This window comes from Pleurodeles waltl, chromosome 8 (genome assembly GCF_031143425.1).
Source record: "Pleurodeles waltl isolate 20211129_DDA chromosome 8, aPleWal1.hap1.20221129, whole genome shotgun sequence".
NCBI lineage: Eukaryota > Metazoa > Chordata > Amphibia > Caudata > Salamandridae > Pleurodeles > Pleurodeles waltl.
This window is the reverse complement of record NC_090447.1, coordinates 670,994,909-671,021,199: the sequence shown is the minus strand read 5'-3', so window position 1 is coordinate 671,021,199 and position 26,291 is coordinate 670,994,909. Positions and strand designations below refer to the sequence as shown.

At 45.8% G+C, this 26,291-nt stretch overlaps 1 protein-coding gene across 2 annotated transcripts in view; it reads left to right on the top strand.

The window, feature by feature from the left end:
* Positions 1–26,291, top strand: part of CRYBG3 (crystallin beta-gamma domain containing 3) — a 1,300,096-nt gene that overhangs the window by 774,007 nt on the left and 499,798 nt on the right. For both annotated transcript variants that reach the window (XM_069204785.1, XM_069204786.1), the window contains 2 exons: positions 5,831–5,940; positions 16,603–16,729. In XM_069204785.1, the coding sequence (XP_069060886.1) occupies positions 5,831–5,940; positions 16,603–16,729 (237 nt within the window). The remainder of the gene's footprint in view (positions 1–5,830; positions 5,941–16,602; positions 16,730–26,291) is intronic.

Here is a 26,291-nt window from a genome sequence, read left to right as displayed (position 1 = left end):
AGTGGTTTGGTTTGCAGTGGAGTAGACTGGAGTGAATTGGATTGGTCTGGGGTCAATTGAATTTAGTGCGATGGATTTGTTGGGATGAATTGGCGTTGATTAGAGTGGGGTGGTTTGTATTGGAGTGGGGGGATTTGGGGTGCACTGCATGGTTATGCGTGAAAGCGTAATTTCGAAAATTACTCATAAAAAATTTAATGAATATCGTCATGTTTTCAGAACAGCACCCACGAGCAAACACAAAACATGAGGGCAACATGAAGAAAGAAGGCTTGGCAAATGAAAAGAAAAAAGTTAACTTTCGAAAATAATATTTAGCAATTTTGTTTGTCCTGCTTTGCACATTGTTGCCCGTCACATGCCTTTTGTTTCGAGGGCCCTGGAAGTTAAAAAGAAGTACCTCTATCACGTCTGAAGCAGCGGATGGGCACTGATTAAGTTGAATCAATCAGAGCTTGGTCCCAGCTCCACAGACAGGAGCAGAAATTATTCTAGGCCTGCAGTGACGAATTACGAGGCTGTAAAGAAGAGTGCCACTCAATCCAGCAAATGATAAGTGACAGGCAGACTCCACACTCTTTTTTTTTTTTTGCTAACAGTCTCGCAAGCGAGATGTATGCACTAGCCCACGATATCTCAGGCTCGACCCTAAAAATTATACCATACAGGAAAACCCACCTGGAACCCCCATCAAAGTCATTAACGGGCAGTAGTACCGAGATAATGTTAATGTGCTGATTTCTTGTAAGGTAGGATTTGCTTTGTATATCAATATAAAATACCAAAGCTTTGTCAGGAAGGGCAATTGTATATATTATATATACGGTTTCCCTTGAGATAGGTAGGCAACTGTATCGCACTCCATCATACTTTGCTAGATGCCATTATAAAAACAAGTCTTATTAGTAAAGTCATTGAAGAAATGTGTTTTTGTCAAAGTGCTTCCCTTTTGTTGTTAGCACATCCGAAAAGAAACATGGCTTGTAACAACAACCGCTGCCTACATACACGCCTTCATGGAAGTCTGTAGCTTACAGCTGGGGTATTTGACTGATGTATCAGGATCTAACGTGCCAAGAAGAGGGGCAGTTAAGCCTTTCAAGTGCATGCGGAGGCAGCTCGACATCTGCTGTACCTATTAGGGTAAATTGCTGTTAGTTAAAAGTTTTTGTTTGATGCAAGAGAAACCAAGAACCCACTCGATCCGGCCAAAAGATCTTTGCTAGGGTCTCCCGGAAGCATTACAGTCTACAAGAGCAACCTATTGTTCTGTTTTTTCATTGTAGGTATTTTGAGTCTCCTTACTTTTGACAGTACTAATGTGCATAACAGTCATTGGGAACTGGGGTGGGGGTGTTGGTTGAAGGGTGCAAGAGGACAGTGGTCAAGGAGTGGGACAGCAACGTTTAAAACAAGTTCATAGTGACGGAATGCGGCGGCTGATGGCCCTCTTTCATGCAGAACGAAGAGCCCCTGCAAAGGACCCATGTTGTTACTCTTTAAGTATATTGATAAATAAACCACTCAGCAGTTTCTCTTGATTTTATGGAAGTTTGCCACTGCCTCAGCCTCTTACAAGGCATTAACATCATTTATTTGTTAAGTAGGTGACTTCCTTGTAAACCTCTGGGAGCCAGAGAATGGGAGGAGGGTTCAGGAGGTGGGTTTAAGAATAATGGAGATCGGGAGTAGGACTTGGAAGAGGATTAAAAACTATGCTAGGGTTCGAGTCTCGGCGGGCGGCTCATCTTTCTGTGGTTGTGGGCAAATTACTTAATCTCTTCTCCTCATGCCTAAAAATGAACATGTCTGTGTGTAATGCAGCTGGCGTATGTACTTCACGTCAATGCCCTTGGAATGCGAGGACAAACGTAAAAAAAATTACAGTCGTCAAACATGCTTATTTTTAAAAGAGTGCCATAAAAGGCGGAGGAAAAGTTCAAAGGAAGTACTTGGTCCAGCGAGAAAAGCGCACAACTGGAAATAGCATGCAGCAACCAACAGAAAGCAGGGAAAACAGTGTGTCAGGCATTCAAACAAATGGAAAGTAAAGGTGGGCTTTAAGCCCCTTTTTAAGATTTTTGTTTTTTAAATGCAAAAGACTTCTCAAGCTCAGCATAAGCGCTGTGCATTGCGAAACCTAAAAACGAAGGGACTCCTCAAGTGGAATAAAAAGGTCGAAATTACTGTGCCTCGAATTACAAGTGAGAGACAGACAGTAATCTTTTTTTATGTCCGCCTAAAAGCCATACAATATAAAACATGATAAAATTAGGTTAAACCAATCCAAACTTACAGTTAACGGGTCACCTTTAGTTTACTCTGATGTAAACTGCTATCCCTAATACTACAGTTTACAGTTCACATTATTTTCCATGCTGCAAATACATAGGAAGCAAACGGCAGGTAAATAGCATTTGAAACTGTACAAGAACAAAAGAGCAATGTCCCCTGCAAAGTGAGATTTTATGCTTAATAAACATGGGTGGTATATAAAGTCTTCTCTCAGAAATCGTTTTTTCACAAAGCAACATAAAGTGCATAACAGATTCCTTCTGTCCTATCGCACAATTGCAGAGACTTAGAGTGGTCAAGACTTTAGACCGGTTTATCGTGTACAATAGGATGGGAAGAGTCCCTTGGCAACATTTTGCATATTGGGATCTTTTGACTTTAAGAAATATATAATCCAAGTTTGGCTCATAAAATGGAGCAGATTTTATCTAAGGAAACTGCTTCCATAATTTGCCTTCATGTGCTGCATTTCTCTTCTGGACAAAACCCAAATATTGTTCCTTAATTGATCGAAATGTCATCCACTTCAGATCTAGCCAAGACACCTGGCAACTTATTTCTGTGCGTATTTTAGGTACATGCTTGAACTAAGGTGGCAATAAGTGCCCATTATTCCCCTGTATTTCCTGTTAAACTTTCCAAAAAATGAGTGTGTTGGAATTTGTCCACAAGCAAACCCTGTAGGTTTGAGGGCTGTGACAACTTCAATTGTATGCATGCTCCGAGTATAGACATTAGCGTTCCTGGCCCAAGGTGTAATATACGCCATGGGAACTTACTCTCTGTTACTTATTTTCTGTTACTTCTAGACCCCAGTACTTGTTGTACATTCTAATCTCAGCACCATAAAGACTAATGGTCATAGTTTTAATTTTATATACAGTAAGAGCTGGCTCAATTAGCTAATTTCCTGGAGTAGTGTACCACAGCACTAGCCGGTTTCTTAGGGCAATATTACTGTATATTATTTGATTGGTTGATGAAATCGTCAAGTTGAACACCCAAATAGCCATTGTAATTGACTATTTCTGCTCCACTTTCATAGATTTTGAATGTGGACTTCAAGGAAGCTCTTGACTTTAAAACCGTAAACTTAGTTTTGTTGGTGTTGATCGTCATCTTCTTTTGATTATGCAGTTTTTTGAAGCCATATATCCATTTATGCATGGGCAGTTACATGCGAGCCAACAGGACATTATCATCAGCAAATATTAGTATACGATCCAGGTCTCAACTAAATAACGGTGTATTCAAATTTAAGGCAGACAAGGCTTTGGCCACATCATTTATAAGAAGAATGAACAATATAGGTGTGCTAGCGCGCCTTGTCCTTAGTAAGTAAACTTACAAGGGGACGCGTATAGGTCGATGAATCTTTTGGATCGCATAGGGTATCCTAGTCAAGTATAGCGAGTAAAAGACAGTATCAACAAATCAATCCAATCAACTTAGAAAAACCACCATGACTCATATGAAAGTTCTGTTTATTCCCTATTAGTCACAACTTTAATCATAAACCTCTATTCAACATTATCATGATTTTAAATTTTATTTATTAGCAACATAAGCAATGAATTCTCATCACCTCATTAATGATGCAATCAATTTTAAACAAAGCAATAGCAATTCATGAGATTATCAAATGATTCAGCAACATAAGTTTGAGTGACCCTGAGTCACCCTTGTCAGCCTACCTATCTCCAGATTAGCATCAGCATGTGGGGCTTCATGCTAAAACAATTTAGTCAAAAATCATCAATTTGGAAATCTAACTAAGGAAAGAAAACATTGACAGCGCAGTTGGTACCTAGAAAGAAAAGCATCCATTAATCATTCTTGTTATAGCTACCTATCCGAGATAGATCAGCAACGAGTCAGACTTCGTCTCCAGGTCATCAATAAGACTTGGGCTCACAAGAAGCAAACCCAAGTTTCAGCGCTTCGGACAGCGTCTCCTGATGTCATCAACTTTCGCCTCTCCGTTCTCCGCCCTCCGTTCTGATTTTTCCCCTCATGTCATGACTTTATATTAGGGTCTCTCAGTCCGTCCCACATTTTGCCCATTGGTCAACCTTATCAGGGGTTATGATTCTAACCTATTAATTTTGTTTACCACTTGTCTACGTTAATTTGAGAGTCAAGTTCCATTAACATGATTGGTTCTTCTGTCGATGAGAACATCATCCGGTTCTTTAGGTAACAAAATTGTTGCTCCCAGCTTTTAGTCTGTAGCTCCATTGTTCAAGTCCTGGGAAAGTACATTTAGCCTACTCTACACATAATTGGATCAATTTGTTCTGATCGTCTCCTGTCCGCTGGTGAGTTTGCAGATTTTTCTTAATACAGTTCGTTGTTGAACTCTGTACAGTTCAAGGTTCTTCTCTCCCGTTCCAGTCTGCGGCAGCTCATTGCGTCTCCATGTTTAAGTAAGCAAGGCCCAGAGCCGACCAGGCCTCTGGCTAAGCTAAAAGCGTATAGCATTACAAAACATAGATTATATCGTTAAATATGACATATTAATACAACTTTGAAATACTTTCACATTATTCAGTACTGTTAACACAGGTGGTGACCACTCCCCGTGGGCACATTTTGCACATTACACGTATATTTCACTCATTAATATTGTTTCCTCTTATTAATATGTATACGCAACTCATTAGCATATTCTCATATTAGCATATCTGCTGCAACAGATGCGAGTATGTATCCTTGCCTGACTCCAGCATTTGTAGGAAATTCTGTTGAACATCCACCTTTTGGGCCATATCTTACTTTAGCCATGCTGCCACTGTGAAGCAGAACCAAGCTGAGGACCATAATCTTTCAGTATTTTCCTAAGTTTAGTTCTATCTACTGAATCAAAAGGGGGTTTTCAGATTGATAAAGACGTGTAAAGGGATTTTATTTTTAGTAGAACATAATTACCGTAAACCGATAACCTCATTAGCTGATTCATGGTGCTCTGGCCGCTTCTAAACCAAGCTTAAAGGTTGATTCAAATCTGCCCATCACTGATTCAATTTTGCAACCTTGCCAGGACCAGTTTGCCAAAGATTTTTTTTCTACCCAGTCAAATAATGAAATTGGATGGTAGTGTGTTAGATCAGTGGTTCTCAACCTTTTGACTCCTCTGAACCCCTGCTTTATCATTACTGGATCCCAGGGATCCCCACTAAATCATTATTGGGATCCGGGGACCCCCTACTGAGTCAGTACTGAAAGCTGGGAACATAATCCGTTAATATTATCGAATTCTCTAAGCAGTCACGGACCCCCTGAAGAGGCTCCGCGGACCCCCAGGGGTCCGCTGACCACATATTGGGGACCACTGTGCTAGATTATTTCTTTGCCCTTTCTTGTGCAACTGAACTATATATAATTCCCGTTTTCCATGAGCCAGGGATCTCCTCTTGGGCCCAAATTGCATTAGAGGCAAATTACAATTGTAACTTACATGTTTTAATTTTGCCTTATGCTGAGCGGGTTATGTATTTGTGTGTTTGACTTAATCATTTGTGTCTTCTTTTTATAGATAAAAACCTACAGTGGTGAAAATTTCCATGGGCACTCCGCTGAATACATGTCAGAGGCGTCTGACTTCAAACCACAGGTGCCGTGTTCTTTTAGGGTTCTGCAGGGATGGTAAGAATGATAGGTTTCACTCTGGCTATGCGATATCATTGCCTTTATTCATTTTATATACTGTGCAAAAAAAAATTAACTGATTACCCACCATGCCTGGCCTTACTTGATTTAATGCAAAGTTCGGAGTAAGATGTTTACTTCATTTAAGAAGATTTACATCAGAAAAATTGCATCCTAATTAGTGTGCTCCAGTGTGGTTTGCGGACTCCCAGTAGGGTATAACTGTACTACACATGACTTTTTTTTTCAGAGGAAACCTGGGATATAAATCACTCCACTTTACTTTTTTAGAGCAAACCTTGTATTCAGTGAAAAACGTCACCTTCTCCATTAGGTCAATCTGAGTTAGCGTTGTATATGCAGAAACCTATGTCTACATTAGTCCTATTTGTAATCTATGAAATGCCCCACCTTGGTATTGACTGCTTACTGGATAAGCTGCACCGTAGTCTACCAAACAATCAGCCTGATGGTAGGCCCCTGTAGAGGCAGTCCTTTTCTGAATGTTTTGATAAATTGCATTTTAGTCAAAACCTCTCTCGTCCACAGTGCATGAAAGAGGGGCTGCCTGGTCTTCAGGCAGTGGTTAATTTGTAAATAAAAACGTGCCGGTGCCCAAAGCTCTCCTCCGAAACATGTGGCTGCTGCATTGCAAAGTGCAAGCACAGAATACTGAGGCAGTGTAATCGTAAAGCCATCTCGGGCCTCTTTAATCCATTTACAGCCGCTCAGTGCCTCTTCAGCTCACTTGCAGCTTTCTGATTTTTCCCGTTGTGACTCCTTTCTGTCTTTCTCTTTCTCCGTCTTTCCCATATGTGTCTTTTGGTCGCAGTTTTTGCCAGGTGCTGAAAATAAGTGCTGGCCCTCACAAATAAATGCCTGCCCCTAAACCCCCCCCCCCCCCACCCCCATTGGCAAACAGTTGCTGAAATGAAGCACTATCTTCAAGTAGAATTTGGTGTGAAGTTAGTATTATAGTGAACATTGAAAGCTCCATTTTTTTAGCCTTATCCAATTAACCTTTTAACTTGTGAGACTAGACATCATTTTATGCATTTGTTTTGAACTGAGTCCTTGGTTAGAGATGGAAGCCACATGGGTGTAACGTAGTAAGGGCTTGCATATGCGATCACGCTTTTGTGAGTTTGGAGACTGTCACAAAGATTGTTCTATTACTTACTGGCAATCTTCATTACTCCTAGTCCTGTTGTCCTCATCCCATTCATCACTATTTGGACATAACAATCGCCACAACAAAAAAAATAACATGAGGAATGCTGGGGTATCCCCTTCCCACCCCCTCCCTTTGGTAGTACGTAAGCTGTACTTACCCAGCATTCCGCCTGCACTACCAAGCCCCTAACAGAAGCCCGGAGGCACGGGAGGGTGGGAGGGGCGTAAAGAGTGTGACTAGGACAACAGGACTGGGAGTAATGATGATTACTGGTAAGTAATGGAACATTACCCCCAGGTCCCACTAGTCCTCGTCCCATTCATCACTAATAGGAGCAGCTCAGCAAAGCACAAGAAGAACAGACAACACAAATCCCAGAAAAAGACGCAACAAAACCCAGTGCACAGACAATGTGATAGACTGGCCCAAAAAGGAACACCTATGAAGGAAATCCCTCCGGGGCAAGGGCCAATCACAACTGCAAAAGAATGAGGCACAACCTGAAAAGAAGGGGCCGACCTGAAACAGCCGGAACATTAGAACCAAAGGCAAGGAAAAGCGCTGTGCCCCCAATGGAACCAAAAAGAAACCACAGGAACTAGGAAGAGGTGAAAAGCAAAAACCATGCCCTAGGCCGAAAAAGACAAGAAGGGCACCTCAGCCCTACAGGCGTGCAGGACCCCAAGATGCCCAACCAAAGAGAAGGCCAACAAAGAGACCATCAAAAGGAGAAAAGTGGAACAGAAGCCACCCCAAGAGACACACTGGAGCCGAAACCAACGGCCCGCAGACCAAAACACCACACAGTCACCGCCAGAAACTTGGGAAGCCCATGCCACACAAAGACCAGACAGAGAGCTGCCACAGAACCAGAGTGGAAAGGAAAGGGAAGCAGCCAAGGCCACATCACAGGCAACCCCCAGGAAAGGTGAAAAACCACAGGAGGGAACCAGAAACAAGCAAGCACCAACCGGAACTCGACCCGGAAGTAAAGCAGAAATAGGGCAATAATGCCACCGAAGGCAAGAAGCACAGCAGATACCAGGGCCAGGGTACAGGTAGGGCCCCCACCCCTAATGAACCCCCATGGACAACAGGCACAAGAGGGGAAGCAGACCGTGGAGACAGGAAACAAAAGCAACCTCTCTCCCCCGCTCCCATGAACAGAGGAAAAGAACAGGAGAAGGACCTGGAAACAAACAGCTCCCGAATGACCAGAAAATGCAGCAAAACCCGGCAGGCCGAGTGCACCAACAAGGCCGCTTCATCCGAGGTAACCCACCACAGCAGGACAAAACGTGCCGAAAGGAAAAGTAGGGACAAGAACGGCTTACAAGAAAAGGCCCAACCGATAGGACCAGTGGGTGCGACAGGATAACGCCCTGAAGAAGATCTCCCAAGGCAAGGAAGAGGCAACTGTAGCAAGAAACAACGGCAGGGCCGGAAGTGAACCCCTGCCAAAGAAAATGCCCAAAGATACACAACAAGACCTGCAAAGTCACTAGACACACCAGGAACAACAATGCAAAAGGCCCCAAGCTGAGACAACCGAAGAACCCACAATAGGGGAGGATAAAACTTGCCAACAGCTGAAAAAACAGTGGCGGGAAGAGGGCCCTGGCCAAGAAACCCCCAAGCCAGAGCTTAAAAAGGAGGCACCAACCTCGTGTGGGAAACCATGGGACCTCTGGCCCCAACCAGAAGCCGAGCCGGAAACAGAGACCAACAGACACCAGGCGAAGGAACCACACCCAGAAAGGAACCAAGGGACCAAAGAAAGATACAAAGGACACCAGTGGAATGACACCCCCAAGACCAAATGTGGCAGAGAACGGAGACTGACACAGGGATATCCAATAAAATGCAGTCTGCCAATCCGCTGCACCTGGAAGAGCCCCACAGCACACGGAGAAGAACAAGTGGAAGACACCCATCCTGAAAGGGAGACAGCCGAAAAACAACCCCAGAGCCTTCAAACTGCACATAAGGCAAAATAAAACAGAGTGGCAAACCACCCAGAACAACAGGGTCGAACACTATACCCCAAACCAAAGCGGGTTGCACCCAAACAGCAGGAGCACCCTCAAGGGAAGAATACCACAGGGAAGGGCCAATGACCCCTGAAGGTCGAGTAAGGAACACGACGCATCCTAGATGAGGCAGAAAGCCATAGGACCCACACAACCAAAAAGAACATGGCCAGGCAGGGGAACCACCCAGGACAGAACTCTCCCTCCCCACCCCACACACACAGACATACATACACACACACACACGTGCATCCCAACAGCGGGGTAGGACCCCGTACCGGGGATGGGCACCGAGTGGCAACCAGCGCCACATGGGAAGCAGAAGGGGGAGAGACACCGATGACAACAGCCCACACCCCCAGAAGAATGCCACATCAGACTGGCCAAAACAGAGCAGGCCAGAAAATGAAATCCAAGTAGGAGCATACCATACCCACTGAGCCCATAGCGCCAGGAGAAGAGGTGCAATGGGCAAAGAAAGAGACAGAGCAATGCCCCAAAAAAGAAAAACACCCAAAGAAACACCTGGGAAGAACCCACAACACACAACAGAAGAGGCTGGGACAGTAACCAGCAGGCAACATAAACGTCCCCAAAAAACGCCATGGAAAACCAACAGCCCACGGCAAGCACAGGAGGCGACCCAAGCTGCAAAAACCAAGCCTGACCCTTCCAGTCCACTCAGCGCAGGCTGCACCCGGAGCTGCCCGGGAGGCCCAGTTGAAGGTGCCAGCAAGAGCCCCTGCACCAGCCAATAGCACCCAAAAAGGAGGGAGACTAAGAGAGACTGAATGGGAACCAGAGACAGAAATGGCAACTACCACACCCGGAGGAGAACCTTCCCCCACAGCATGAAAGGAAGAGATTCCATGACCACAAGATGACACCCAGAAAAGAACTTGCACCACAACGGGCGAGGAACAGTGACCCAGAGCATGATGCCACAGTAAACCCCCCAAGCCCCAAGGAAAAAAGGAGGCAAAGATGTGCAGAGACTGGCTGGACAGAACCCCCACTCAGCACCATGAGTGACCAAGAAAAAACAACCATAACCGGAAGAAAATAACACTGGGGACTGGCGATGCAGGTAGTGCCACACGTGCCCAAAAGGGAAAGGTGGCAGCCTGCAAAGCACAAGAGGGGAACAGCCACATTCAAACATGGAACAGAGCCCATATATCGCAGGAGGAGGGTTTGAAAACGTGACCACCCAAGGGACACCACCCCAAATTGCAAGGAAAGCAAAACCAGGAGACACCATCATCCGACAACCGGGCACAGGAAGGACAAACAGTGCCTGAACAACCAGAAAGAAAGGAGTGCACACACACAGAGGCACCCAGACCCTCGCTTCACAGAGTGCAGCACTTCAAAGTAGAAGGAACGGGTACCACGACCAACAAAAAAGGAGGGGAGAAACCCCAGGAACCATCTCAGGAATGTGAAAGGAACGAGAGCACACAGTGCAGGCCAACGTGACCACTGCCCTACCTACAATAGCACCCGAACCGTCACACACAAGGCAAAAACCCCATGCTGTAGCACGGCTCCGGGATTATTGCACTCGTTTTGAGAAAGTAGTTTGTTTGGTTTGTCATTAAAGTTGGGGAAAAAATAAAACAGAGAAACCGCCAAGTGGCACTTAACCCAGGATCAGCCAGCCAGGAAGCTGGAAAGCGCACCTCCCGCGCAAGCGCGGCAACCACAGCGACCAAAGGAGGTGGTCAGGCAAGCCCCATGCTTCCTGCTCCATCCGCACGGCTCCCAGCTGGCCGGGAGACAGAAAACACCAAACTGCTACTAATGGCCACTGAAACTTAACCGGCAGCCTGCAAGGGAGGGCCCATGAACCGGGCCATGCCGCCCCGGAGCCTTCTGCCCGCAAAGGAACTCCACTACACAGCAGGAGGACCCCGAACTGCACCAGGGAGCCACAAGGAACCACCATACCTACCAACATGGGCCCACCCAGCGGACACTGTTACATCAGCACTACCCCAGTAAGCCCAGCAGATTGGAGGGTAGCACCCCAGGAACCCTGTCTCCCAAGCCCAGCAGAGACGACTTACTCACACCCTCACTCCGTCGGAAGACAAAAAAGAAAAGGCGGAATGCTGAGTAAGTACAGCTTATGTACTACCAAAGGGAAGGAATGGGGAGGGGATAGCCCAGCATTCCTCATGTTCTTTTTTTTCTGTTGTGGAAATAGTTATCTTCAATTAGTGATGATTGGGACGAAGACTAGTGGGACCTGGTGGTAAACTGAATTAGCAGAGCATGGCCTTGATTACAGGTTTAACAGTACTGACCTCTTGGTCAGCGTCTGCTGCTCTCCCCAGTTCCTCTGGCTGCTGCTTCTGCCTCTTGCCTGGGACAAACTGAGAGTCTCCTGACTCAGTTCAATGCCCTCCTCCATCCGCAGGCTCTTCTCTGCGCCTCATCCTTGGTTGTCTAGTGGCCATCACAAGTAAGTATTTCCTTTTCTTCTCTCTGTTGCTCTTTCACTCTTGCATTTTCTGCCTTTTTCTTCTATCATCCCTCATTTTTCCCTAGTTCTTTTTCCTCTCTCCTTTCTTTCTTCTGCCCCCTCCCCTGTGAAGCACCTTTCCCACCCTCCCACCTCCTACCTGACTGTGCCTCCCACCTCCATCCCCTTCTTAATGGTGGCCCCAGTGCTGTGAGAAGGTAACTACACTGGCCTCCTGGTCAGCGTCTGCTGCCCTCCCCAGCCCTTCTGGCTGCTGCCTCTGCCCCTTGCCTGGGACGAACTGAGAGTCTCCTTACTCTCAGTTCGAGGCCATCCTTCACCCGCAGGCTCGTTCCTGCGCCTCATCCCTAGTGGTCTAGTGGCTATCACAAGTAAGTATTTCCTTTTCTTTTCTTCTCTCTGTTGCTATTTCACTCTTGCATTTTCTGCCTTTTTCTTCTATCTTCACTTGTTTTTCCCTAGTTCTTCTTCCTTTCTCCCTTCTTTTCGATGCCCCCCACCGCAAAGCACCTTTCCCACCCTCCCAGCTGCCTCCCTCCTGCCCTCTCCCCATCCTAATGGTGGCTGGTGGCGTGCCGAAGGCAAACCCATCTGCGCCTGTCCGAGCCTGGACCGCGCCCAGTGCCAGGAACCCTGGATCTCCGTTAAAGCACCCCCTGGACTGCCTCTGTTACGTCTCCGAGACCCTCCTCCGCCTCAACACCGGATGTCTCAACAACTGCTGCACCATCTCCCCCAATGACACCCATGGACTTTTCACCTGCAGGAACTGCAACTTCAGCGACAACCTCAACAAACCAAAGGTACTCTCCACAATCAAAGATACCAACAACCTCTACAACCCCATCAACTGCCTGCTCCTGATCATCCGCTCCCTCCACAAACATGCTCCAGAACTCTGGGACCTGATCGACACCACCCGACTGGACATCACCTTCCTCACCGAGACCTGGACCAACCCCACCTGGGGTAGAGATATCGCCATCGCCATTCCCGACAGTTACAGCATGCTGAGAGGGACCGGCCCTCCCTCCTGGGTGGAGGACTCGCTATCGTACACAAGTCCTCACTGTGTGTCAAGGCCGTCCAAGAAGAAAACTGCACCACCATGGAACTCCTTCACTTCCTAGTCCACTCCAATCACAACTCCTCCATCCGCGGCACCCTGGTGTACAGGTCACCCAGCCCCTTCCCAGCTTTAATAGACAATGTCATAGACATCGCTACCCCCAAGGCCCTGGTGTCAGTCGACTACCTCCTCCTTGGACCGCACCGACACCAAACACCACAGCTCTACTCGACAGCCTCACTAGCCTCGGCCTCAGACAGCTGGTCTCCACACCCACACACACTGGACCCCATCTTCACCTCAAGCGTTAGGATCACCATCGAGACCATCTCAATCCCAGTCTGGACCGACCACCCCTGCATACACTTCACAATCACCACACCAAGCAGCTGCACCCACACCTCCAGGTCCCCCCCCACAGGAAATTAAACATAATCACCAACGAGCAACACAACTCATCGCTCGCCAAATCCCTCCCTCCCCCTCTGACGATGCCAACACAGCAGCACACAATCTCAATGCATGGATCACAAAATGCGCAATACTCTAGTCCCTCTACGGCAGACATCAGCCAAACGCGTACCTAAGAAGGCCAGCTGGTTCACCACGGAACTATCAAAGCGTACCCGCAGACTTTTAGAGAAAAAGTGGAGGAACAGCGAATCCAGCAAAGACCTCACCTCATTCAGAGCCGCAACCACCACCCACTGATGAAAAATCATAAACACAAAGAAGGACGCATCAACCTCTCTGCACACAACTTGAAGGAACTCTTCTCAGTCATCAGTGAGTTCACAGACCCCTCCCCCCCCTCCGAAGCCACCAGCACCCCCCTATACAGGACCTTTTCGACAAACTCGCCTCTTTTTTTCCACCACAAGATCCAGAACATCTACAACAGCTTCCTGTCACCTGGCACCGGAATCTGCGACCGACACCCCCCCCAGAACCTGCCCAGACCATCCACGACTGATCCATGCTCACCACAGAGGAAACAGCCAATATCATGAACAGAACCCACTCCGGAGCCCCCTCGGACCCCTAACCCGCACCACATATACATCAGCGCCAGCACATCCATCGCCCCCGAGCTCCATAACACAATCAACTGTTCCATCAGCATGGGCACCTTCCCTGAGGACTAGAAACACGCCGACATACGCCCTCTCCTGAAGAAACCTTTGGGCGACCTATCAGAACTAAAGAATTTCCAGCCCATCTCGCTGCTACCCTACCCCTCCAAAGTACTAGAGAAAGCAATCAACGCACAACTATGGAATTTCATCGAGGCCAACAACTCCCTGGACAGCTCCCAGTCCGGCTTCTGCAGCAATCACAGCACAGAGACAGCACTCCTAGCAGCCTCTGATGACATCCGATTACTCCTAGACTGTAGCCACACTGCAGCACTCATACTCCTCGACCTCTCAGCAGCTTTTGACATGGTCTCCCACAGCACTCTGCGCAGCAGACTCCACGACTTAGGAATCTGCGGAAGAGCCCTGGAATGGATCCAGTCCTTCCTCTTCAGTAGGACGCAGAGGGTCAGACCCCCGCCCTACACCTCCTGACCCACGGGAGTCAACTGTGGGGTCCCCCAAGGATCCTGAGTCCCACACTGTTAAACGTATACATGGCCCCTCTTGTCGCCATTGTCAGAAGCCACGGTATGAACATCATGTCATATGTGGATGAGACACAACTCATCATTTCCATCACCGAAGACCCGGACACGGCCAAAAGGAACTTTCATGCAGGAATGGGAGACTTTGCCACCTAAGCTTGGGACGACTCCTGGTGGCCCACATCCCTCAGCACCCCTCCTGCACTGACCAAGCATGCCCGCAACTTAGGAATCGTCCTCGACTCCTCCCTATCCATGATTTGCCAGGTAAACTCTGTTGCCTCCTCCTGCTGGCACACACTCTGCAAACTCCAGAAGATCTTCAGATGGATCCCAGCAGACTGTCGCAGGACAGTCACCCACGCCTTAGTCACGAGCAAGCTCGACTATGGCAATGCCGTCTACGCCAGCCCCTCAACTAGGAACATCAAAAAATCTCAACTCATTCAGAATGCCACTGCCAGACTCATTCTGGACTACCGTCGCCGAGAACACGTCTCAACACCTGAGGACCCCACTGGCTACCGGTTGAGAAGTGAATCACCTTCTAGCTTCTCTCCCACACGTACAAGGCCATACACAATGCTGGACCAGCCTACCCGAGCCACTGCATCTCCTTCCACACCCCTGCCAGATCCCTCCGCTCTACCCAGATGGCCCTGTCCACAGTCCCTCGCATCCGCAAAACCACCGCTGGAGGATGATCTTTCACCTACACTGAAACAAAGAGCTGGAACAACCTTCCCCTGCTCCTCAGGCAAAGCCTGTCGCTCATCATCCTCAGGCTTTTGGATGAGTCCAATCCACTCCCCCCAGCGCCTTGAAACCCTGACGGGTGAGTAGCAGTGCTTTACAAATACTGATTGATTGATTGATTGATTGAACAGTACTGGCAGGGTGGTAAAAGCTAGTACCATGTGGTAACACCACCTCATTACTGTGTAATTACAAATGTATTCCCATACAATGGGGAATAACTACATGTTCTGTGCAGAATTCCACACAGTATTTCCTTTTCCATGGGGATTAGCGCTCATAATTACCACCTGGTCCAGGAAGAAGATGCATGTGGGCGGGGCTGTCAGGGGAGGGGTAAGATGGGCAGGGCTGGACTGTGTCAGTGAGAAGCATAACATCTTCCCCTTGAACCATGACTAGGGCTAGTCAGCTGCAAGAAAACTAGTCCTGGCTGCAGTGCAGCCCGTTCCAAAGTGATATTACCTGCCCGATTATCTGGCTGGAAAAATCAGGTCTGTTGTTCCTGCACTCAGTAAAAACAGATGCAGGAACAATAGATCAGAATTTCATACGGGAATTTCAATCTGCTCAGCTCCGAATTGAGACCTACCTGCGATAGCAACTTGGGGATTTTTCACCCATGATTATCAGACCAGTCAAAATTCCCTAACTCGTAATAAGGACCTGCATTTAGTCTCATGCATCTTAACCCTTCATATGATTGAATGATGTTTAAGGTTTTAAGCAAACATTTTGCGTTTTCCATAAAATTATAAATTAGTTTAATTGCAATTATATTTACTCTTTTTTAAATATTGTTTTACGTTTGTGTTTATACAGCTTAGCAAAGCGGAAATAAGAATATACATTAAAATGGCAATGCGTTAGTATACCTGCTGCCTGCTCATATAACTGACTGTTTTACTCCTTGTTCCCAACCATTTTGTTGTCGTTTAATGGTCAGTGATAAGACTCGTAAGCACCACTTTTACCGCTTGCACCTGTTCACTGTCTTCCTGTTCCCCTCGTTGATACACATCTAACATTGATTACCTCTGTCCACCATCTTTTTTTCTACTGTAATACACATACAGACTGCGGGTGACTGTGACCTTGCTCGAAACACCCTGCTTTCTAGAGGAAAGAACACATGGACCAGAGACACAATTGCGATGAAAGTAGTTGCAAACAAAATAAAAGTTGGGAAATTGACAAATGATTTCATGCCACAGTTTAATGTTTCTCTTCTATTCCTATACTATATCTCCTACAATTATCCTTTAAAATGTTAAGTTATAAGCCAGTTTTGCTTGTTGTAAACTCGCCACTTTTCAACTAGAAAAAACCCGGCCTGCTCGCAGTTACCAGCAGTCTTGATCTGGTTTTGACATTTGTGAAACTTCCTTAGTGGTTTATAGTGTTTGCATGACCTTAACTCTGCTTGCCATCGCGCATTGTTATGGAAACCAAAAAGTGCAGTGCTTGCTATGCTCTGTAACCTTGCTGAAGGGCTTCCTGTGCATCTTCTTTCTCCAGCTGGCTGCTAGGATACCAGGGGGACGCCACCGACGAGCAGTGTGTGCTGGAAGAGGGCCACTACCCTGACCTGGCTTCTTGTGGCTGTCCCACGGCCCATATCGTATCCCTGAAACCCGTAGACTATGTAAGAAGAGACATGTAATGTTATATTGAGTAACACAATACGGTGCAAGTAAATGTCTGCCTCTCGAGTCCTGCGCCTTTTACAACGTTTATCTTGGATTCTTAACCATATTCTTCTAAACCTTTACTCCATGTTGCATTCTCTATATACTTTTACGATGTTTTGTTCGCTTTGCACTCTCGAGCTTGCCACATCTGACCAAAATATATCCAAAACTCAGCTAATTAAAGGTATGAAAGTGTGTTGCAAAAATTATTGTCTGGTAATTGTATTTACATGGCCCTTACTTCACCTGACAATAATTGAAGCACGCTACTACACAAGCCAAAGGTGGATTAGTAAAGGGAAATATAAATAATTATTGGGAGTTGTGGGAGTGGTAGACATGTGAGTCTGTTAGTTGGATGTATAGGATAAAGGATGGGTTGGGAGGAAGAGTCTGAAAATCAAAATCACATGTAGCATCTTTTAAAAGTGCCAGGGTTCCTTTCCGACATCAAATTAGCAAATACTTTTTGTAAGGCTTTCATTTTGGTAGTTTGGGGGAATTCTGCACTGCTCCATTCTTATTTAAATGATCTCTAATGTGCATGCACAAGCGTTAGCAGAATATGTATACCACAGATAGATCAAGGAAAAAGGCGGAAGAAACGGCCCCGATTGTTAGTGGGGATGTCGACTCTGGAATTCAAATTGGTCCGCTAATTACCACGTGCGGTATTGACCAAGAGGGCTTGACTGACAAGTGCCTTGGTAAAACTTGATTCATGTGCAAACATCTGTTTGCGATTAAGTCGCCATTGCAAGCGATGTTTATCACACCCATGGCCAGATGTAGGTAGAAATGCGAGTCGCAAAACCATATGCAGACTGGTGTCCCTGACACCATCTGCGAATCGCAAGGGGGTCGCAAAGACCCACCTCATTAATATTAATGAGGTGGGTAGCAAATTGTGACCCCCTTGCGATTCCCTGCACTCACAGGGATGGTGGCCTGGAGACAGCAGGCAACGTGTCTGTGACTGCTTTTTCAATAAAGCAGTTTTTTTTTTGTATTGGAGCCCGTTTTCCTTAAAGGAAAACGAGTTGCAATACACTCGGGAAAATGAAACCATTTGGTTTCATTTTTTCAGAGTAGGCAGTGGTCCATTGGACCACTGCCTGCTCAGAAAAAATATTTTTGGCGCCATTCACAAAGGGGAAGGGGTCCCATAGGGACCCCTTCCCTTTTGCGAATGAGTTAGCACCCACTTCACATGGGTGCTAACTGCAAATTGCTTTGCGACCGCGGTCACAAAGCAATTCTGCATCATGGTGCGAATCGCAAATAGGAAGGGGAACACCCCTTCCTATTTGCGAGTCGCATTCCCATTTTGCGAGTCGGTACCGCTCGCAAAATGGGAATGTGCATCGCGATGCGCGTTTTGCATGGCACAAACTGCGAATTTTGCAGTTTGCGCCATGCAAAACGCGTTGTACATCTGGCCCCCAGTTATTACTAAGTGCAGTACAGTTAGCTCCTTCTCTCTAATTTCGGCAGGTCAAGCCTGTCAGAATTTAACGAGGAGAAAGGCTTGGTATCCTTCCAGGGTACGTGTAATCGTGCCTCTTTCTGTAGTTACACTTATGCAACTTTACTGTGGCAAATTCCTCCCCTTACAGATTATAAAAAGCAATGTATGGAATTCGCTACTGTAAATACCAACTCGGCGCGTTATGTCTGATTCCCACCTTTAAAACTACGAGTAAGAAGTATTTAGCGCACTTTGAGATGACTCAAAGAGGGAGGGAGTAATGGTATTTACCAGGTTGCAGTAAATGCCGCCCTCCATTGTGACCCACTCATTATCAGAGCCTTCGTGGATAATTTTAAATGAATTTGCAGAAGGCTTTGCTCCGTGATCTCACATGCAAACTTCCAGTTCTGTTACTGTCCGCTTGCAGAAATTTGCGAGTGTGATCGTGGAAAGCAAGAGATACCTACCTCGACATTTCACACTTATTGTTACAATGCGTGCAATCTTTTTGCATGGAATATTTCGAAAGTTCAGTTTAAGTGCTTGTTCACGTAAACAAGTAATCCGTAGCTTTGGATATTTACTGTACGTTGTGTGCTTTTTCTGTGTAGTGTTTTATAAACATTTTATCTTATTTATTTTTTTGGCAAATCTTGGTATTAATTTTATTCATTTAACAGTGCTTCGGTTACTCTTATATAGTTTTGTAGCAGCAATGCCACAAGTCAAACACATATCACGAACTTACAATTTGCATATTCAAGTTCCATATGGATAGACCAGTAACTTGCATGTAGCCAAACAGATTAATAATATATGTACCGGGTAATCCGATCTCCAACAAGTTTAGAGTCAGCTCAACTCTAATATAAGTGAGGACGTACATGTAGGCAGATATTAATATTTATACAGGAGCAACAATGGTGAGAGAAAAAAGATTGCATGATACCAATAGAACAAATAACAAAACATTGGAGCCCATCCACAACCCCCCATGTCTCCAGAGATCAAGGGATCCAACACAAGATAGTATTCCCGCAGCCACACTTGCAAGTAGGGCAAAACATGAACATCAGTTAAATAAGGAGCATGCAGGAGCAGCAGAAGGTTAGAGGAGAAAAATACAAATAGATGACCTGGTAATAGTGGCGTGCCACAGTATAGCTAAGCAGGCGCCAGCACGTTGTCGATTGTCATTGGATCACCAACGATTGCAACTTGATCCTCCCCCCACAACTGAGTCAACATCTCATCCCAACTGGCTGAAAGAGGATACGTTCGCAAGCCCATCGCATCCTCTCGCCACAGTGCGGCCCCCTCTGCCTCCGCCCATATCATAAAGGAGCGTCTCCGAGCTAGTAGTGTTGGGGGCGCAGTGTCCTTCTGTCTCTTGGTAATTAGACGCTTAGCTGTCAAAATAACCAAATCCAGGAATCTCGTAGATGCTGTATGTTTTTTGGCTCTCGGGAAAAGACCTAAGAGACAGGAGCCGCTATCTAACAACAGCGGGCGCGATGTAAACTTGGATAAGGATGTTGTAACTCCATGCCAATAAGTGATTAAGGAGGGACAAGCCCAAGACATGTGGAGGAAGTCCGCCCCAATTTAGTTGCAGCGAGGGCAAGTGGAGTCCATTTGATTAAAATACCTGTTAATGCGGGCTGGTGTGAGGTAATCCCTATGGAGTATGTAAAATTGAATACGACGGAATCTAGCATTAGGGGGGGGGGGGGGGGCACTAGTATGGCTGGACAGTGCTCCGGACCAAGTGGCCTCAGTGAAGGGTCCCTCTAAATCACCCTCCCAAGTATGTCTACCTTGTCCCATAATTAGTAGGTATTGCACCAATTGGTGCATAGGGGGCTCAAAGGACATATCTCCCCATCCGCTCCATAGTGCACGCAGCAGCAAATTGTACAAAATAAATTGTCCCGACGGCAGTCCTGTCTCCAGCGAGAGCTCCGTAAACCCAATCAAACCACCCTCCCTGTATAGATCACCCAAAGTGTGGATGTCAGCCGCATGCCAGGGACCCAATTCCGCAGTGGTCGTGAGTCGCATGCTGCGTACATAGAAACGCCAGTGCTGGAGCGTAGGGAACAGTATCACTTGTGAGGTGCAGGGATCTGCGGTAGCAGCGATGAACTGCATTCAGCAGGAGCTCTGCAGGGGGCTGCAGTTTAGTGAGAGGGTGAAAGAGATGTGCAATCCTGGTTAGTGTCCAGGGCGGAGAATTGGTTGCAGTGTCAGCCAGTTGAAGGTTTGCTAGCCAACGCGCAATCCACTGAAGCTGGGAGGCCAGGTAGTAATGTTTCATATTCGGAACCGAGAGGCCACCTCGGGAAAGGGGTAAATAAAGATTTTTCAACGCCACCCTACAGCGGCCCGATTCCAGACATAAACATTTTATCTTATACTTAAAGAATGAGTGAATATGTGGAAGGATGTTTTCTCAATGATATTGAATATAGCTGATCAAAAATATGATTACGATAGTATGTTATGCTCTGTGATAAAACACTGTGTGACAGATGATAGAGACCCAACATCACGCTTCATAGTCCAACTTTCAGCTTTCCCAGCGGTATGTTCGACTCACAAGATCATTTTTTGGGATAGGAGCAAATCTGGAGATAAGTCACAAAAAGTAACCTCTGGCATCTTTTCGCTTCAGGAATCTGGCATAGCGAGGTAAAACAAATAAAGTGCTGTGGGGTGAAATTAAAGAAAGCGGCACCATCCTATTGATTTTGTTGATCTTTTCTACTGCAATACAGATATATAGCATTGCCTTGTTTTACTTCCTCTGTTTCCCAACTTTGCTTGGTGTCTGTTTTGCACAGGTTACATGTGTCCGGTATTACATTAAATGATGTTAGATTTTCCCCTGCTAGAAAAATATTTGTAAACCTAAGAGGCAAAATACTACGGGGCCATAGTCTCAGAGGAGCTTTTTATTAACACCACTTAAATTCATTATTTTAATTAGAATGTAAGGACACTGGGGCAGATTTACTTATTTGGCGCAGCCATGATGCAAAATGTTATTTGTGATTTACAAAACCATGCAAATCAGACATGCGTGGCTGTGCTTGGGAGTTTTCCCCAAAAGTAACACAAGTTGCATCACTTTGATTTAGGGAGGCGTTCAGTGGGTGGAGAATTGGTGTCAAAAAATCACACAAAAAGGTACGGGGTTCACAAGATCATTGCAGAGCTCTAACAAAAGGGAATTTCTAGTGGTTATTGGACCTCATTAGGTAAGTTGGTGCTAGTGAGAACTGTTTAGAGAGACGCGATTCAAAAGAGGGGGAGATGGGCAAAGTTTCCTTTACGGACTATGTGGTCTCACACACTATATAGTGTCATGCTTCATCATCTGACCACCTAGCTCCACCCAGGTAGGACAATGCCACCTGGGCGGACTCAACCTCGCTGTTAAAAGAACAGGAGGTAGTGCGTAAATTATCACTGTTCTGGAAAGGTGTGGGATCCAGCTAATCTAGGGAATATTTACAAACACCTAAGAAGTTACCTGTGTAGAAGTACACTTTTAATAGTGGTGACTGTTAGTGTGGTTAAAAACAAAAATGGGACACCTCTGTGAGAGCAAGGACTCACAGGGTCACCTATTTAAAAGTCAATGGCCAACATGGTTCTGCCCATTCAGTTGAGCCAAGGAAGGTCTCAGGGCATTCATCAGGGCTTCGGATCCCTGCGCCTCATAGAAGATGAGGGACTATAAGTTCTCCGTGCACTGGGAGAATACGTGAGGAAAGGTGAAGAGAAGGAAAAAGGGCCTACCTTGAACAAGGAATTACCTAGTGGAGGCCTAAAGAAAATAAAGCGTACATGAAATTGTGAAACACAACACTACACAGCACGGCAAAATCACACGTGACATAAACGGCAGAAAACATGCACTGCACACTTGTATGGGATATTGGGGATTCAATAATCTTAGCCTACACCTGAAGGCAATTAGCCCCAGGACTCCAGGAGGGGGAGTGACTCCTTATTGTCACACACTAGACGGATGGATGAAAAAACAAACCCAGTCAGAATGGAAGATAAAACATTAGGGGGGCAGCATTATAGTACACAAGAGGAATTAAATAATGGAAAAATGAAACCGACTCGGTGGTAACCTTGCCGGGCCAGACATAGTAAAAAATATATTGGTTTTATCGAGGAACCCGGGACCTGGGTCCCCTCAAGAGGTGGATTTTTAAACCCTATACAGGCTGCCGGGGAGGATATGAGCCAGCCTGAAGAGCCCCGAAAGAAAGGCATAACAAATGAAAAAAGGGCAAGATCTAATCTGTATCAGAGACGATGACTAACATCTCCAAAGGGGACGCTCGCTACGCACCTATTCTGTCCCCTCGCTGGGCCGCTTGTGTGATAGAGTCCAGGGAGGGGGCAGTACTTAAAGGAAATTTAGTTAATTAGCCCCGGTGTGTAAAAACGCGCAGTCACTTACGGTTTCCCAGGTGAGACTGGTCGAGTGACATAGAGCCTGATGCGCCGAAGATTACAAGCACCGCCGTTGGCCCAGGTGATTGTCATGAGGTTTAGGACCGGACGCGCGCAATTACCGCTGCTGGCCCGGGCTGTGAACCTCGTCGGCGGTTCGTCGCGGGTGCGCAGAATCGGGGGAAAGACATCACACGACGCAGGGTCATGTGGCATCGTGCCGCTAGCATGCTGCTGGGAAATGTAGTTCCCAGCAGTGCCAGCGGCCGCAAGGAGCCCTCTCGCCGGTCGTGAGAAATAGGGAGAGATGAAGAGGAGAGAGGGGGAAGAATCGAAAGGGGTGACGGGAAGAGAGGGGTGAAGTGGGGAGACGGGAAACAAAGGGAAAGACAGGTGAAAGGAAAGGGGGGGAGGGGAGGGAAAGAAAAAAGAAGGGAAAGGGGAGGGAAATTGGAGAACAGCGGGGGGTTGTGGGACAGGAGAAAAAAGAAGAGAAGAGTGGGAGGGGGAAAGGAGGGGAAATAAAAGAAGGGGGACAGGGAAGAGCAGCAAGGCACTAAGTAAAGTGCAAAAAATTATAGAAGAGAGACAGAGAAAAAATGAAGTGTGGGTGAAAGTGGTGCAACACTGGATGGTGTCCAGGCATGGCACTACTATTTTCCAGCATAGTTTCAGGCCAAGGTATTGCTATATACCAAGTTCATAGTGAACCGGGTCATTTGTTGAGTGAGAACCAGGGGATCTCATCATTTAACCCATTTGTGCCCGAGTGTAATCTCCACACCCAATGTTGTTCGTAAAAAAAAATAGTTTCTGTGTCATATTGGTGGTTGTTGGTGGTAATTGTTGTAGAATTGTCCAGAATATATCATCTGGCGAATGGTTGCTCTGTATGAAATGACTTGTGAGCTTAGTTGCGTCGCGTTTGCAACAAATAGTGCGTTCTGCAGCACGAATAGAAAGAGGAAAATGCCTTTAAGCATACTTTTCTGCACAAAAACAATCCTACCTGTAAAGCAGGCATCCTTGCACCATTGTGCAAGTGTGCATCAGAGCTAGTAGGCAGCCTAGGAGCCAGCAGAAATGTGTCATCTCTTTATTGATATGGCTAATTTCTGCTGTCTCCATTTCAAGCAGGGCAGCGAAGCAACTTTGCTTGCTGTCCTGGGTTGCGTGAAATGTAAATAAATCTGCCGCTTAGTGTCTTCTTAAGTCCAGCGCATGAAAAAGAGTGCTTATGCACACAGTGATGTACCTCATTACTGCAATCATTACTTAGTATCTGACATCTCTGTGTCTGTTCTCTACGTACTTTTCCTGAGGATTCTTTAAGATATTTTGTCCCTGTTTTCTCTCCTGGCAGGCTGAGTCCCAGAAGCTCAGTATTTTTGTGTTAATATTTTTTATGTGTAACTCCTGAGCCCTAATGCACAGGAGAGATCTCATCAATTCTGTACAGTTTTAACATCACTGGTGTATCCTGCCCTTTTCCTTTTGTATTTATTCCCAGGTTTTGTGCATACCTTTATCATTCATGGGGGTCACTTTGAAAATGCTGTATAGTTACAGGACCACCAACATTCCCCCACTTTGGCCGTCGTTACAAGAAAACTTGGTTTACTAATGCAGTAATTCTACATCCAGAGTTAAACCAAAAACATCTGTAACTGGTGGATGCCAAACTACAGAACCATTACAAGTTGGACCCTGGATAATGGGAATGTGGTCCTTCTGCATCAATTTCTAACTAGATTGTTCTGATCGCTCACATTATTGGCCACATCAAGATTACAGGGCCACCGGATATCAGTTCTTTTGTGCTGCTCATTTCTGCCTCTTGTTTGCTAGTATTAATTTTACTGAAATACTTTCTTGTACAGTAATTCCAAAGGTTGCCTTGTATACTGCATAAGCAAACATAGCATGTATATGTATTGGAAGGTGGTCTCAATGGAAAGGCTCAATCGTAACTAAGATGATTGAATGAATAAATAAAGCGTTTTATGTGGATCCGAAATACCCTTGAACTGTCCCCTCTAGAAGGGTCCCATGTCATGTAGGTGAGACTGCAAATAGAGCTTGAGTTGTTGTAGTAACTACTGTATGTATTTATCAGCTTCTACACCAATGATTTTCAGCAACACCTCGAATAATAGGGTTGCTTTCCTGTCATTTTCATTACTCTCAGGGCTTCTCTTCAGCGTCAGTCTTTTCAATTTGATTGATGTCATCAAATATGTGGCAGGCACCCTGCTGATCACCTAACGGAACCAGCCAAGTTTTAAATGGGTGCTATCAACGGGCCTTAACCAAAGGCCATCTCCCTCCCCAATTTCGGTTTTGTTTGTGCTTATCAAGCAGACATGGAAACACAATCAATGTTCAGGAAGAATGGAAGGAGTGAAAGGACTGTGATGAGGAAAATCAAAACTATGGTGTGGATTATAGGTGCCTCAGTAAATTATGACACCAGTGCAAACCCCTTGCATAGGTCTTATACTTACGAGTGGGTCAGAGGGTGCAAACACCTCTGAGTTTTCCCCAGGTAAATGTTTGCAGGTCCAACCTGTCTTACAGAGTTGAAAGGTTCGGTAAATGTCGGCACTTGTGGATTTTGGTGTGGAAGGTACAAAGAATCCTGACGTTATTCCCCATAAAAAAAGTGAAGAAAATTTGTAGTAGGTGCAATTTGTCGCACCTGTTAAATTCCAGATCCCTGAGTATCAGAATTTAAATAGTGTGATAATTAGAACATGTTCTCTGATGCACTCGTAATCAATGCTTAGGAGTAATGAAGATTAGTAGTAAATAAATAATCTGGACATCACCTCAACCTTTTTAAATTCCTATGTAGGGAAGTAGCAAACAGCCCCGCCAGTTGTGACCAGACATTCATGACCATTCCCAACAAATCATGGTGCTGGTATGCAGTTATACTGCAATATTCACATTGTAATCATGAAAACAATAGCAAGCTAGGGACCTCCCTCCTCAGTGACTTATCCAACGAATCACCTACATGTAATGAGTAAACCGATACACATCAAGGCAAAAATCCACGAAGCCACTCTGTAGATTTGGACCATAAAGATGAATAACATCAAGAAAGTACGGTTACTCATAGTGGATTTAGCCACCAAAAATGGAGGCAACTCAAACTGGGCCTGGAGATAAGCTTCACAGATGACAAACATAGTGAATCTAGCCAAGGTGACATTGGAAGATATCTTACTCCTCTGGGTTGGACCACAATTAATGAAGAGAAAACCCACAGGGTTACTAGTACCTTCATAAAGACATTTGGAGATAAAAGAAGGGCAAGTGGGACTGTGTTGAACTGACAATGGGCTTCCTTCTTTATTATAACCCTGTCGTTGACACTAATGAACAGCACATAGATTTAGGCTTTCTTCATGTTAAGGGAAACACCCTCAGCACCAAGAGAGGAATAGTAAACAGAAGTGTATTTTCTTTACCTAATGTTTGTTGCACTTCATGTTGGTGACCAGATTCCAGTTCCAAGACTTCACCTCCACAAAGAAATTATTAAAGCGAACACCCACTCCACT